The sequence below is a fragment of the Rhinichthys klamathensis genome, unplaced genomic scaffold (genome assembly GCF_029890125.1).
Source record: "Rhinichthys klamathensis goyatoka isolate OS25496 unplaced genomic scaffold, OSU_Roscu_1.1 h1tg000014l_1, whole genome shotgun sequence".
NCBI lineage: Eukaryota > Metazoa > Chordata > Actinopteri > Cypriniformes > Leuciscidae > Rhinichthys > Rhinichthys klamathensis.
The window spans coordinates 2,760,320-2,774,817 of NW_026606566.1; the positions used below are offsets into that span (position 1 = coordinate 2,760,320).

Here is a 14,498-nt window from a genome sequence, read left to right on the forward strand (position 1 = left end):
TCCCCATACGCTATGCTCGTTCCCGTTATCTCAGGGAACGTACTCGGTTACTAACGTAACCTCGGTTCTCTCTAGAGAGGGAACGAGTACTGCGTAATATCTTACGCTAGGGGAAAACCTCTTTTCCTCGAGATATTGAAGCCAAAAAATTATCCTTAATTTTGTATTAATGCAAAACGCATTGCAACAGCAAGCAGACATAGGCAAGGCGGCTTAGCGCGCCTATTGGCTGGCCTGTGGCAATTGCAGCAGCCTATCAAGAGAGGCCATTCAGTGACAGTCCAATGAGGGCGCTTCGCGCCCATTGCGTCACGCTTCCGCCGTAACGGGCGTGGCCTAGCCTTATAAATACGGCTCGATGGGCTGATATACTCTGGTTTTCATCGCTGAAGCGAACCAGCGTACTGCATGCACGGCAAGATACGCAGTACTCGTTCCCTCTCTAGAGAGAACCGAGGTTACGTTAGTAACCGAGTACGTTCTCTTACGAGAGGTTCTCTCGTACTGCGTAATATCTTACGCTAGGGGAACACAATGCAAAAAGCCATGCGTGCTGGGATCCGACACCAAAGTCCCAAGGGCATGTGCCCGGGGCTCATATAGTGCACAATCACCAGGGACTCACACAGAGTCCGAGAAGAGAGGCTGGAAGCATCATTCTCAATAACATTTAGCATCCTAAGGGAGCTAGTCACTTAAGTGTTCCACACAGCCAGGGTGAAGCATTCAGCCTGAACTGTGCAAAAAATCACAGGTCTAGTTGCCCATGTTAGCTTTAGTTGGCCGCGAGCCGTGCTCAAGCGGATGCAGCATTCTGAGCCGAAGTTCAGGGCAGATAATACTCATTTAACCGACAACAGCTTGGCCTGTAAGGCGGGAACTTCCAGGTTATAAAACCTGATAAATGTAGACGGGGAGGCCCAGCCTGCCGCCATACAGATATCTTGAAGTGTAACTCCGCTAGACCAAGCCCACGACGATGTCTCGGTTTGAGTATGACTTTTGAGTCATTTGGCCCAAATTCCAGACATGTCGCGCTCACAGAGAGCGCTTGCAGATCCCCTACGCGCTTTCACTGAAGCGAGAGCCATGAGAAACGCTGTTTTGAATGACAGGTGTTTCATATCCGACGAGCGGATTGGCTCGAATGGGGCACCTTTCATGGCTTCCAGAACCGTGGAAAGGTCCCATATGGGGACTGAGGGGGGTCTGGGAGGATTCAGCCTCTTAGCTCCCCTGAGGAAGCGGATGACCAGATCATTTCTTCCCAGTGACCGGCCGGTCGCAGGTTCTGTGAACGCCGCTATAGCCGCCACATATACTTTGAGCATGGATGGGGTTCTGCCCTTATCCAGTAGCTCTTGAAGGAAGGAGAGAACTTCCTTAATCCCGCAGTCAGGAGGTGAAAAGCTGTGTGCTTTGCACCATCCAGAGAACACCGACCATTTTGAGGCATAGAGCCGCCTGGTAGACGGTGCTCTAGCCTATGTGATCGTGTTCAGCACTCCTTCGGGGAGGTTTGCGGGTACCCGTTGATGGCCCATGCGTGCAGGGACCAGTGCTCCGGGTAGGAATGCCAGATTGAACCCCTGGCTTGAGAGAGGAGGTCCTTCCTCATCGGTATACGCCATGGGGCAGTGCTCGTCAGCTGCATCAGGACTGGAAACCATGCTTGGTTCGTCCAGAGTGGCGCCACGAGGAGCACTGAGCATCCACTTTCCCTTATCCGTTCCAGCACTTGAGGCAGGAGCGAGATGGGGGGAAAAGCATAGAGGGGGCAACGGGGCCAGACGTGGGCCAGCGCATCCCTGCTCTTGGAGAAAAACTTCGGGCAATGAGCGTTCTCTTGAGACGCAAACAGGTCTACCTGCGCTCTGCCGAATGTCTCCCATAGCAGAATGACCGTCTGGGGGTGCAGAGACCATTCTCCTGCTGGAACATTGTTCCTGGACAATCTGTCCGGACCCAGGTTCAGGTGGCCGGGCACGTGTGCTGCTCTCAGTGAGCGCAAATTGTGCTGGGCCCACACCAGGAGGCGTTCCGTTAGCCTGTAAAGGTTTCGGGATCTGACGCCGCCCTGGCGATTTATGTAGGCCACCACTGACATGTTGTCCGAGCGGACTAAGACATGATGGCCTTTTATTCGGGGACAGAAGCGCCTCAGCGCGAGATCGACTGCCATCATTTCCAGCCAGTTTATGTGTAGGAGCTTTTCTCGTTCTGACCACTGGCCGAAGAACGGTCTGCCCTCGAGCAGCGCTCCCCATCCCGAGGTGGAGGCGTCCGTGGACACTACCTGCACACTCGAGGAAGTCCCCAGGTTTACACCTGACTGGTACCAGTCGTTCGCTTCCCAAGGCTTCAGGGCTGAGACGCATTCCTGATTGACCCTGAGGCGAAAATGACCGGAGGCCCAAGCTCGAGGCTGTACTCGCGCTTTCAGCCACCACTGCAGTGGGCGCATGCGGAGCAGACCCAGCTGGAGTGTTGATGACGCTGAGGCCATGAGGCCCAGCATCTTCTGAAATCTCCTGAGCGGGACTATGGTGCCGCAGCGGAAGGATTTCGCGAAGCGCTGAATGTTCAGCCTGCGCTCTGGCGATAGTCGCGCTGTCATAGACAGCGAGTTCAGTTCTGTGCCCAGAAAGGAAATTTCCTGGCTGGGAGACAGCGAACTCTTCGCCCAGTTGACTGTGAGACCAAGATTCTCGAGGTGTTCGAGTAGCATGGTCCTGTGTTCTATGAGCTCTGGTCGGGACCGAGCTAGAATCAGCCAATCGTCCAAATAGTTCAAGACTCGCATGCCCTGAAGTCTCAGAGGCGCGAGCGCCGCGTCCATGCACCTAGTAAATGTACGGGGTGCAAAGGACAGGCCGAACGGTAGGACTGTGTACTGATATGCCTGGCCCGCGCAGGCGGATCTCAAAAATCGCCTGTGACGTGACGCTATTTGAATCTGGAAATAAGCGTCCTTCAGATCTATTGACACAAACCAGTCCCCCTGGCAAATCTACGCAAGGATTTTGCTGGTTGTGAGCATTCTGAACCGGCGTTTCATAAGCGCTCTGTTCAGATGCCTTAGATCCAAAATGGGTCTGAGACCCCCGTCTTTCTTTGGGACCAGGAAATATCTGCTGTACAAACCCCCTTCGCTTTGAGCGTGAGATACGGGCTCTATTGCCCCTTTGCTCAAAAGTGTCGCTATTTCGGCTTGAAGTAGGTGTGCTACTTCTGTTTTGACCGTGGATTCGACGCGCGCCGTAAAACGGCGGGGGCGTCGAGCAAACTGTAGCGAATAGCCTCTTTTTATAGTGTTCAGCACCCATTGTGATACCCCGGGAAGCTGCGCCCATGCTTTCGCATGAAGAGCTAGGAGTAGAATGCGATTCGGTCTCTGGCCGTAATCTAACGACGGCACGGGGGCTCCGTGTTGCTTTGACACAGATACTGTGTTTACAGTGTGTGAGGCAGGGGGCGCGCCGATGGGGGCGTGCAGCCTGGCCGCGCTCAAATCCCCTATAGCGGTGTGCTGAGGGAGAGTGAGCGGGGCGAGCCCCGTCGGGCTTAACATGTCCGTGAGAGAATGTGGGCGCGTAACAGCGGGCACATTCACTGCACTGAAAACACCGTCGGCCTGAGCTGACTGAATGTGTGTTGGTTTCGTTTTTACAGAAACCGTGGGACATGTGGTGTGTAGTGTTTGTGGGCACTGGGGCGTGGGCACATTCACTACATCTGATGCACTGTGTGTAGAAATGGGCACAGGTTTGTGGGCATTTTTATTACACTCATAACACCATCGGCCGAGGCCGGAACACCAGAATTTGCAAACTTTATTTGATTTATCTGGGTCGCCGTAAAAACGACGTTTGGGTGCAGGCAAGCGGGCTGTGGTGCCGACTTGTTTACTGCATAATACACTGGGACAGTCAAAATTCTTGGAACTGAACGAGCGAGAAACTTAGGTGAAAATCCGGCCGCAGCTGGACTTGAACACCGTCGTTTTCCTAAGCGTGCTAGGACGGCTTCGAGGCCTCGGGCTTGATCTCAATCCTTGGCCGGGGCCCGCGCGGAGGGGGGCGGCGGCCTGCAGAGCGAGAGCGTGGTCTATGGTCCCGGGCCTGGCGGCGCTGTGGAGCGGCGGCTAGCAGTGGCTGAGGCTGAGAGCTGCGAGCAGACGGCTGTTTAGGGCGACCTGCTGCGGAGCTAGAGCGCTTCGGGAGGAAGTGCTTCAGAGCCTGTGATGTCTTTTGAACTTCAACGAACCTTTCCGCAAAATCTTTGACGGAAGATCCGAATAGTCCAGTCGGTGAGCGCTGTGTAGATCCGGCACGCTGACAGCCTCCTGGCCTTCCTCGTCCATTTTCCGGAGAAGGTCGACCTGAAGTATCTGAAGCACGGCCATAGAGTGGAGAGCCGACGCAGCCTGCCCAGTGGCGGTGTAAGCGCGGGAGTGCAGGGCTGACGTGGTGCGGCAAGCCTTTGATGGTAGGGCCGTCTTAGCTCGCCGTCCAGCAGAGGGCGGGCAAAGATGGGCCGCTACGGCTTCTTCCACGGCGGGCAGGGAGTGATAGCCTCTGTCTTTCGCACCGTCCACCGTGGAGAATGCAGCAGAAACAGAGGGACGCACTCGGGCCGAAAAGGGGGCGGTCCAGGACTTCGCCACTTCTTCGTGAAGCTCAGGAAGAAATGGTGCTGGCCTGGACGGTGCTGGGGTGCGGTCGCCTTTCAGGAAGCACCCATCTAGTCGGTTGCGCGCGGGCTGCACGGGCGCCTCCCACTCGAGGCCGAGGCTCGCCACGGCCTGCGAGAGAAGGCGCATCAGCTCCGACTCGATGCTGGCTCTCTTGGATGACGGTGCACTGGCAGAGGGGGGGAGGTCCACGGAGCTCGCCCAATCCTCGCTGTCCGATGCTAGTAGAGAGCAGCTGGCCTCCCCTGCAGAGATCGCTGGCTCGTCGTCATCGATGACGGAAGCGGCGGCAGACCGCGGCAGTGAGCGAGCAGAGCGACGCTGGCGAAGCTGGCGGGCGCACCGGCGAGCATTCGCGGGAACGAGGAAACTCAGGGACCCGCTGAGCACGGCGCTTTTTACGGCGCGGCACTGTAGCGGGCTGAAGTGCAGTCTCTGTGAAGAATGCCAGGCGAGTCCGCAGAGTCACCATTGGCAGTAGCTCGCAGTGAGGGCATCCGCCGTCGGCGAGCGCGAGAGCTGCGTGATCCTCTCCCAGGCAGGAAACGCAGATAACATGGCGGTCCCCGTCACTGAGTGGGGCTCGGCACGAGCCACAAGAGGAAGCCATCTTGAAAAAGACGCGGCTCTTTGTGTGCGTCGCGGGGCAAACACACACACACACACACACACAACACAGAGCAGTGAAAAAGGATATAGAAACGCCGGATTTGAAGGCCAGCGACTTCAGTAGCAAGGGCTCGTCCCGCAGAAAGCTGTATCGACGGCGCGGCTTCTCACTCTGGATCCAGTCGGTGCGAACGCTCCGCTGAAGAGATGAAAATCAGAGTATATCAGCCCATCGAGCCGTATTTATAAGGCTAGGCCACGCCCGTTACGGCGGGAGCGTGACGCAATGGGCGCGAAGTGCCCTCATTGGACTGTCACTGAATGGCCTCTCTCGATAGGCTGCTGCAATTGCCACAGGCCAGCCAATAGGCGCGCTAAGCCGCCTTGCCTATGTCTGCTTGCTGTTGCAATGTGTTTTGCATTAATACAAAATTAAGGATAATTTTTGGGCTTCAATATCTCGAGGAAAAGAGGTTTTACCCTAGCGTAAGATATTACGCAGTACGAGAGAACCTCTCGTAAGAGAACCAGGGTTACGTGAGAAACCCTAAACGTTTTCAACTGAAAACAGAAATTTTTTAATGCATTCTTGCCGTTCATTTACACGACAACGGCGTTTTGTTTGCCTGAGAATGCAAACTTTGAAATAGTGCACGTTTTTTGAAAATGAGTTTTGAAAATGATACTGTTATCATTTCCATGTAAACTTCAAAAACGTTAATCTGTTAAAACAGTGATGCATTGCATTGCACATGCTCCTGCGCGTGTTTAGTCTATAGGCATGTGCATTTGAATGCGTATGTGCGCAGTTTCTATAACAAAGTGACATTGCTAATTAGGCTACTTGTCTTGCATGTATCATACAGCGTTTTTTTATCTTTTCCGCGGATCCGTGAATCATTTTGATAATGTTTTCATCTGTACAGAAGAAAAAAAAACTTTTGCCTTCGCAGGGGAGTCTAGTGGACACCATCTCTGATGACACTTTGTGTCGAGGGACAAGTAGTAGCATTTAATATTTAATAGCAAACAATGCAAGATTCAAATCCCAATGATGCCACATTGGAAAATACATTTACATTACCTAACTTATGTAACATAAAATCCATAATGTTTGTAATAGTATTCAGTGTGTTATCAAAATAATAGACAAATGTATTAAACCGAACGGAAAGAGATGCAAATGAAAGGTTTGATAGTAAGAGCTTTATGAAAGGCAGTTACTGTGAATGTTTAGATGAAACCCTTATTTTGTGTAGTGAAAAGGATAAAATTTGATTTACTGTACAAACACAATTGAAAATATGATGAAATGTTTGAAAAAAAGTGCACTTTTGATGACCTGTTGTGATATTAATACTAAGCTTTGAAAACGTAACACCTGCTTGTGGAAATTGCACCAAAGCAATTTAAAAAAAACTGTAATAGCCTATATTTGTATGCGAATATTTACTTATGTAGGTCAAACCAGAACACTAATGATATTTTCATATGGTTATTGATATTAACCCTACCCATAAACCTGTGAACATCACTAAATTTAAAGGGAAACATCAAGTCACATTTATGACACTTTTGTATAGGTCTGGTGACAAGTCTGTGTTTGACGTTTATTTTTCATTCATTTTTGAGTATAGTTTAATCAACGAACCTGTATAAAGCTCCCTTCCCCCACCGTGTGTCCTTTTATATAGGTTTTTATTTTTATTTAGGATACTTTTCAATCCTCTCTTAGCACTAATCTCTATTTCCCCCCAAAAAAGCTTATAGGTTTTTAGTTGTTTTGATTATTTTGTGTTTGTAAAATATCAACATCTAAATTAATGCATTCTTGTCACAGCATTGCCAAAGTATTACGCATTAATGAGAATTTGGCAGGATAATTGTGCTTAATTGTCAGAAGAATAATGTAACAATCCTAAAAATCGTCATGGTCCTGTACAAGCTTATATACTTAGATATATACTACATATATATATATATATATATATATATTCTTTCTTTATAATGTTGTTTCGTTTTTGTTTGTTTGTTTGGTTTTAAAATGTTACCTGGACATGTTTTCGAAATAGTCATAATGAATGTTAAATGTTGTCTATTATGTAGTCAGACAGTCGAGAGGAGCATCGGGCGCCAGAGGAACAGTTGGACACCTGTCGCACCCCTCCCCTCTCTCTCCCCCTCCCCTCTCTCCTCTCTCTCCCCCTCCCCTCTCTCTCTTTCTCCCTCTCTTTCCTCTATTGTACTCGACCCTGACTGCGCGTGCAGCTGCCAACTGACGGCATTACGTTACATCCGCGCTACCCCTGTCATCTGCGAACTCAATTTTGAACAGATTTCTCATGAACTTAAACTTTTATCTGGTCTTATGCATAATTACCCAAAATTGTGCATAAAATATGAATTGTTTTCATTTTCTAAACAAAAATGATAAAATGATTATTATTATTATTTAAAAACGGATGAGTTTAACTGTAGTATATGAAGGAAACTCGGCCAACAAGTGCCCAGCATACTGAGAACTGAAGAAAAAAATACCGAGTAAAAAAAATCTAGTAATTAAAGACAGAGCATGTGTGTGTATAAAGGAAGAGTGGGTGTGTCTAAAATAAAAATTGCATAAAAAGAAAAATACAAAAACAAACTAAAAAGTGGTGCGTGCAATACACATATAATGGATATATAGCCTACATAATGTATATAATGGATTGATTGTATTCTACAGTCATGTTAACAAGACTCATTAGAGCGTTTGCCGAAGAGAAAGCTAAGCCTAACCAGGTTTACAAACAAAAAGAATTGAGTTCTGCAGCTTCGCTTATGCGCGCTCTCGGAGACGGAGACAAAAGCGCGCGCGCCGATTGGCTGGAGCGAGCACGCGAATGTTTCATTCATATGCAAAGTGGCTAATATAAAGCCCTCACTCTAGCCTCACATCGCTAAACTATCAGCCCCGTTTGGTTTGTACACAAAGCACAATAGAGAAGACCCAATATTGCGTCTTTCCTCAGCTTTATTTCCCGGAGCGAGCGGTTCCGGACGGCGGAGCACCCGGTTCACAATGGCCCCCGCGGCCAGACTCAGAAACGACTTCGGTGGTGTGGAGGACGACGCATATTATGCCGCTAAAGGTGACAGAAAGGTAAGGCCATTTTGCGTTGTCCTTAAATGGCAAAAAAGAAAACGTAAGTTTGTGGTATGGTTAAACACACACCGCATGTATGTTTTTCTCCTTAGACTCGAAAACCAATAGTGGAGAAAAAGAGGCGAGCGCGCATTAATGAAAGCCTGCAGGATCTCAGGACTCTGCTCACAGATAGTGATGTAAGTTTATCTCCTCTTTACTGACAATCAGTGGATAGATAGACAGATAGACAGACACAGATATATATATATATATATATATATATATATATATATAGAGATAGATAGATAGATAGATAGATAGATAGACATGTAACCCAGTAGGTTATAACTGTGTTGTTAATAAGTTACTTCAATTTATTAGCTTGTATTTGTTTAATTAAGAGAGAAAATGTGAATTAACCATTCATCTTTGTTTGTGATCATACGTGTATTTGTGCCTTTAAGAGCGCGCGTGCATGAGATACAAGTTTGATAGAGGTGTACTTGTGGAAAACGTGGCTTTAACCATCAAGTTAGGTGTTTGATTAGTTATTGGTTTATGTGAATTAAGTCCCGCCCTCACTGGTGTTTTGTGTAATGTGAGTGGTTGTTCGGGACATGAGAGTTTTTGTTGACAAGCGCGAGGGAGAGAGGGAGAGAGACGGAGATTGAGAGAGACGCATTTGCGGGTACAGAGTGATTTGATTGACGATTTTATAAGTTAAACAACCTTTAACTGTAATGTAGATCCAAGATGAATTGCTTGTGTGTGCGTCTTTGACTTTGTAGCCAGTGTTTTTATAGTTTTGTTTTGTGTGGCTAACCTGCCGTGTGGGAGCGAATCCGAGTGTTTTCGTTTAGTTATCACTGCGCATATCTGCGCATCTGAACTGATTACAGCGACAGTTAAACAACCGACTAAAGACTGTTTAACCTGGTTGTTGCCCTTCACAACGAGGGAGACCTTGAGGACCAGATAGCGCCCCAAATACCCGCGTTATTTGGGGTTCCTCTGGCGGCGTGGGAGGTGCATTTCGTCGGCTGACGAGGGAGAGAGAGGACGAGGAGCTGCGTGACGCCTGCTGCAGGATTCCGGAGTTGCGGTACCATTGCTCTGTTACAGCGGCAGGGAGACAAGTTAAAGATAAAGAGTCAACTTCTGTACAGAGTCACCAAAAGTTCCTGTGGTAGAGACAAGACACAACTCGTCTTACCCGAGAAGTACTGGGCTACTGTGTTACAATCATTGCACGACGACTCTGGTCACTTGGGAGTAGAAAAAACTACGGAACTTGTGAAAGACCGTTTCTATTGGCCTAGAATGTCTGCATACATAGAGCAGTATGTCAAGGATTGTGGCCGGTGTGTAATGAGAAAGACGTTACCCAAGAGAGTGGCCCCACTGAATCACATACACAGCAGTGGGCCATTCGACTTAGTGTGCATCGACTTTCTGTCAATTGAACCGGACTCAAAAGGTATTGGTAATGTTCTCGTCGTAACAGACCACTTCACACGCTACGCTCAAGCGTTCACCACCAAAGACCAGAAAGCTCTGACTGTGGCTAAGATACTGTGTGACAAATTCTTTGTTCACTATGGCTTACCCTCTCGCATCCATTCTGATCAGGGTCGAGATTTTGAGAGTGGTCTCATAAAAGAGCTTCTAAGCATGTTGGGAATCCGAAAGTCCAGAACGACTCCCTATCATCCTCAAGGAGACCCACAGCCAGAACGGTTCAACAGAACGCTCCTTTCCATGCTTGGTACCCTGAATCCAGCCGAAAAGAACCGATGGAGTCAGCACATTAACAGTTTAGTACACGCTTACAACTGTACTAAGAACGAAGCCACTGGGTTTTCCCCTTACTATCTTCTGTTCGGAAGAGAGGCTCGTTTGCCAGTGGATGTGTGTTTCGGGACTTCGCCTGATGGAAAGGGAGCAGGAAGCCATCGACAGTATGTGGAAAGAATGAAATTAGACTTACAGAGAGCATATCAGTTAGCCACCGAAACTGCCCAGAAAAGTCAGCGAAGGAACAAACGGTTGTACGACAAGCGAGTGAAACACCAGAGTCTGACTGTGGGAGATCGTGTGCTGATAAGAAATCTGGCATTGACTGGAAAGAACAAACTCTGCAACAAGTGGAATTCTGTTCCTTACCTGGTGGTGGAAAAGCTAGAGAACTTACCAGTGTATCGCCTGAAACCTGAGTCCGGAATGGGAAGTGTAAGAACATTACACCGAGACCATCTCTTGCCAGTTGGGGATCATGTGAGGTTGACAGATGCTGGAGAACCTACAAGAGTTGTTGCTCCGGCGGAGACCAGGACAAGATCTAGGGAGAGAAAACGGAGAAGAGGATTAGGAGAAAGAAATGTAGTGCCGACAGGGTGTGAGTTGAGAAACTCCTCTGAAAGTGAAGAGGATGACGTGTGTTATTACTACTCGGATAGAGTGGAGAGACAGCACAGTCCAGAGTGTGTTACACTGGAGGACTCTACAGTGGAGGATGAACCGGTTAACTGTGGATGGGAGGTGGATAGACCTTTTGACGACATGGCAGAGCCGATGATCATGGAAGAAGGCCCTGGAGAGTTTCCCGATCGAAGTTCAGAGACTAGGGGAGATCCTGGTTTAGAAGGGGGAGAGATGGAAAGAATTAACGCTACTAAAGAGGTAGTAGAGACAGTTCATTCCCGCCCAAAAAGGGAGATACGACCCGTAGTCAAGTTGAGCTATGATTCTCTGGGACAGCCCACTAACAGACCCTTAACTCTGATTCATAGAGGGATGGTCATAAATGTAGAGGGTGGGGAAGGTTCAGAAAGGAAACCCTGTAACACCATGTGGTGTCACCCTATGGCACAATGTGTTCGTTGTACTCAGTTAAACCCTTCTACTGAGCCTAAAGTCACCATTAAGGTGTTGAGAAGTAATCTCATGGGGTCATGAGATGTTTAGAAGGGGGAGCATGTAACCCAGTAGGTTATAACTGTGTTGTTAATAAGTTACTTCAATTTATTAGCTTGTATTTGTTTAATTAAGAGAGAAAATGTGAATTAACCATTCATCTTTGTTTGTGATCATACGTGTATTTGTGCCTTTAAGAGCGCGCGTGCATGAGATACAAGTTTGATAGAGGTGTACTTGTGGAAAACGTGGCTTTAACCATCAAGTTAGGTGTTTGATTAGTTATTGGTTTATGTGAATTAAGTCCCGCCCTCACTGGTGTTTTGTGTAATGTGAGTGGTTGTTCGGGACATGAGAGTTTTTGTTGACAAGCGCGAGGGAGAGAGGGAGAGAGACGGAGATTGAGAGAGACGCATTTGCGGGTACAGAGTGATTTGATTGACGATTTTATAAGTTAAACAACCTTTAACTGTAATGTAGATCCAAGATGAATTGCTTGTGTGTGCGTCTTTGACTTTGTAGCCAGTGTTTTTATAGTTTTGTTTTGTGTGGCTAACCTGCCGTGTGGGAGCGAATCCGAGTGTTTTCGTTTAGTTATCACTGCGCATATCTGCGCATCTGAACTGATTACAGCGACAGTTAAACAACCGACTAAAGACTGTTTAACCTGGTTGTTGCCCTTCACAACGAGGGAGACCTTGAGGACCAGATAGCGCCCCAAATACCCGCGTTATTTGGGGTTCCTCTGGCGGCGTGGGAGGTGCATTTCGTCGGCTGACGAGGGAGAGAGAGGACGAGGAGCTGCGTGACGCCTGCTGCAGGATTCCGGAGTTGCGGTATCATTGCACGTGGAATTGAGGTATCTTTGTTTGAATTGTTTTGTGCTCAGGAGAGTGAAGGGGCCATTTGTCAGTTTCCCGGCCACCACGAACACGAGCCACGTTTCAGGCCTGCAACGGGGTGGGGTTGAGTCAATGACTGGTGTGTGTGTGTGTGTGGGCCCACCGCATTAAATATTGGTACATTCTAGTATTATTCAGTGCACTGAACATGTAATTGTTTATATTCAGAGTATATTTGGTATAATTTGTGAGTTATTGTATACATTTATCCCATTGAGGTCATTGGTTTAAGATATACTGATTCTATTGGACCTGTATACTAATTTCAGTAGGTCGGGCATCTGAGAAATTGTCCTTCGAGGATTAAATTGTGTCCCATTTAATGTGAATGTGATTGTGGGAACACTTCACATTCTGAAACTCATTGTTTGAGCCAGTTAACATTTGATCATTCTATTACAATTAAATCCTTTATTTGTTTTGTACTTTTACCAGTGTGTTATTCTTTCAGAAGTGTTTGTTGACTTCATCAGTTTGGGGGCGTAGAGATTTAATTCTGAGTAACTTCGTAAAAGGAAAGTATAGATTATTATTCTAATTTTCTAAAAGAGAATTAATTCATTTAGTGACACCAGAGGGGCCTAACTTCAACATCTGTAGGCATATAGTTAATGAATCTGGAGCGCTGTCCTACTTAATTACAAGAAAGACAGGTAGGGGGCGCTACAGACAGATAAATAGATAGATTCTCACCTCACTTTATAAACAATATTGCATATTTATCTCACTTTTCCTTCAGTTGCAGACAAAGATAGAGAACGCAGAGGTGCTTGAACTAACAGTGAGACGAGTTGAGAACATACTACAGAACCGCTCTCAGGGTAAGATGAGCCAACCTCAGGTGCAATACACAGAGGCATGTGTAGCTTACACTTGTTTGCAGTGTAAACGACTGAAAGCGTGTGTGTGTCTGGATTACAGAGGCTGAAGCTGTGAATCAGGAGGCCAGCGAGAGATTCGCAGCGGGTTATATCCAGTGCATGCATGAGGTGCACACCTTCGTGTCCACGTGTCCCGGGATCGACTCCAAGCTGACCTCAGAGCTGCTCAACCACCTGCTGGAGTGCATGCCCTTAAACGAGGAGCACCTTCAGGAGATGATCCTGGACCTCATCTCAGAGCCGTCCTCCTCCAGCGGGGAGTGTGTGTCCGACCTGTCCTCAGCACTGTCCCCGTCCCCGTCCAGTGAGGACCTGTGCTCCGACCTGGAGGAGAGCGAGAGCGAAGCAAGCTCGGCCAACTCCTCCAGCATCACACACTCCGAGGTCGTGTGGAGGCCGTGGTAGAAAGATCACAAATCTTCCTTCTTCAGAATACACTTAATCCTGTATTGGAGCATATGCTGGGATTCTTTTGTCATGATTCAGATTCTCATGAGGAAATGGCTAGAGCTTTAGGATTTATATACGCACATAAGCAGGATATGACATCATCTTACGGAAGAGTATGGAATTTGACGGACTTTGACATATTTCCGGATGCTTTTCTTCAGTTTCTCTTCAGAAACAAGATGACTATAAAAGCTTATTTAGAAGTGAATTTTAGATTGAATTGCCTTAAAAAAGTGAACCGTAATGACTTATATAGAGTTTTAGTGGGGAGAAAGATTTGTTTTGTGCCTTTGTAACCTATAGTTAAAAAACACTAAAAGTCACATTGAGAGACCGAGTAGATTAAGTGTAGTAGTTATAAAGTATGTTTTTAATATTGTGTACTTTAGGGATTAAAAATATTAATAAAATATATAATTTAATTGTACTATAAGTGTCATAGTATCAAGATCGTAGTATTGCAGTACTGCAGTGTCCGGTATAGGGTAGAGATGTCTTGTATTTCATGTTTATGCTCTTATGAAAATGTCTTTTGTTTTTGTTAATAGTGATTGTGAATTTATTTGATTTGTATTAAAAGTTTTCATGTTAATTTGTCAATGGGCTAGGTGTGAACACAGTAATTCATGTACTTGTAAGATTAGGACTGTTTGAAGGAACAGGATCATGTAACTGATGTAACTGACTGTAACCCTTTTAACCCAGTTAGTAAGATCAAAACTGAGGACGTTGAAGGGAGGAGAGCACATATATATAACCACACGGTTACATATTAAATCATTACAGATTTATGGTACATTATATTCATAAACCTGAGCCCATGTAACATAAGCAAACAGCTGTTAGCTTTAGTTTTCTTTTTGATGATATTTTAAAGTTTTGGGGAAAGTTACTTTCATTCTGGATTGCAGAATAGGACGCAG

At 47.0% G+C, this 14,498-nt stretch overlaps 1 protein-coding gene across 1 annotated transcript; it reads left to right on the forward strand.

The window, feature by feature from the left end:
- The first annotated feature begins 8,182 nt into the window (after nucleotides 1-8,182).
- Nucleotides 8,183-14,022, forward strand: her13 (hairy-related 13). Its single transcript, XM_056271135.1, has 4 exons — nucleotides 8,183-8,444; nucleotides 8,540-8,626; nucleotides 12,984-13,065; nucleotides 13,166-14,022. Exons 1-4 carry the CDS (start codon nucleotides 8,364-8,366, stop codon nucleotides 13,528-13,530), a joined length of 615 nt encoding a protein of 204 aa, XP_056127110.1. The 5' UTR covers nucleotides 8,183-8,363; the 3' UTR covers nucleotides 13,531-14,022.
- The last annotated feature ends 476 nt before the right edge of the window (nucleotides 14,023-14,498 follow it).

Excerpts from the sequence above, each read along its gene's own strand:
- her13 (XM_056271135.1), top strand. The coding sequence starts at position 8,364 with ATGGCCCCCGCGGCCAGACTCAGAAACGACTTCGGTGGTGTGGAGGAC. Across the intron at positions 8,627-12,983 it reads CTCTGCTCACAGATAGTGAT|TTGCAGACAAAGATAGAGAA; the intron begins GTAAGTTTATCT and ends CTTTTCCTTCAG. Across the intron at positions 13,066-13,165 it reads ACTACAGAACCGCTCTCAGG|AGGCTGAAGCTGTGAATCAG; the intron begins GTAAGATGAGCC and ends TCTGGATTACAG.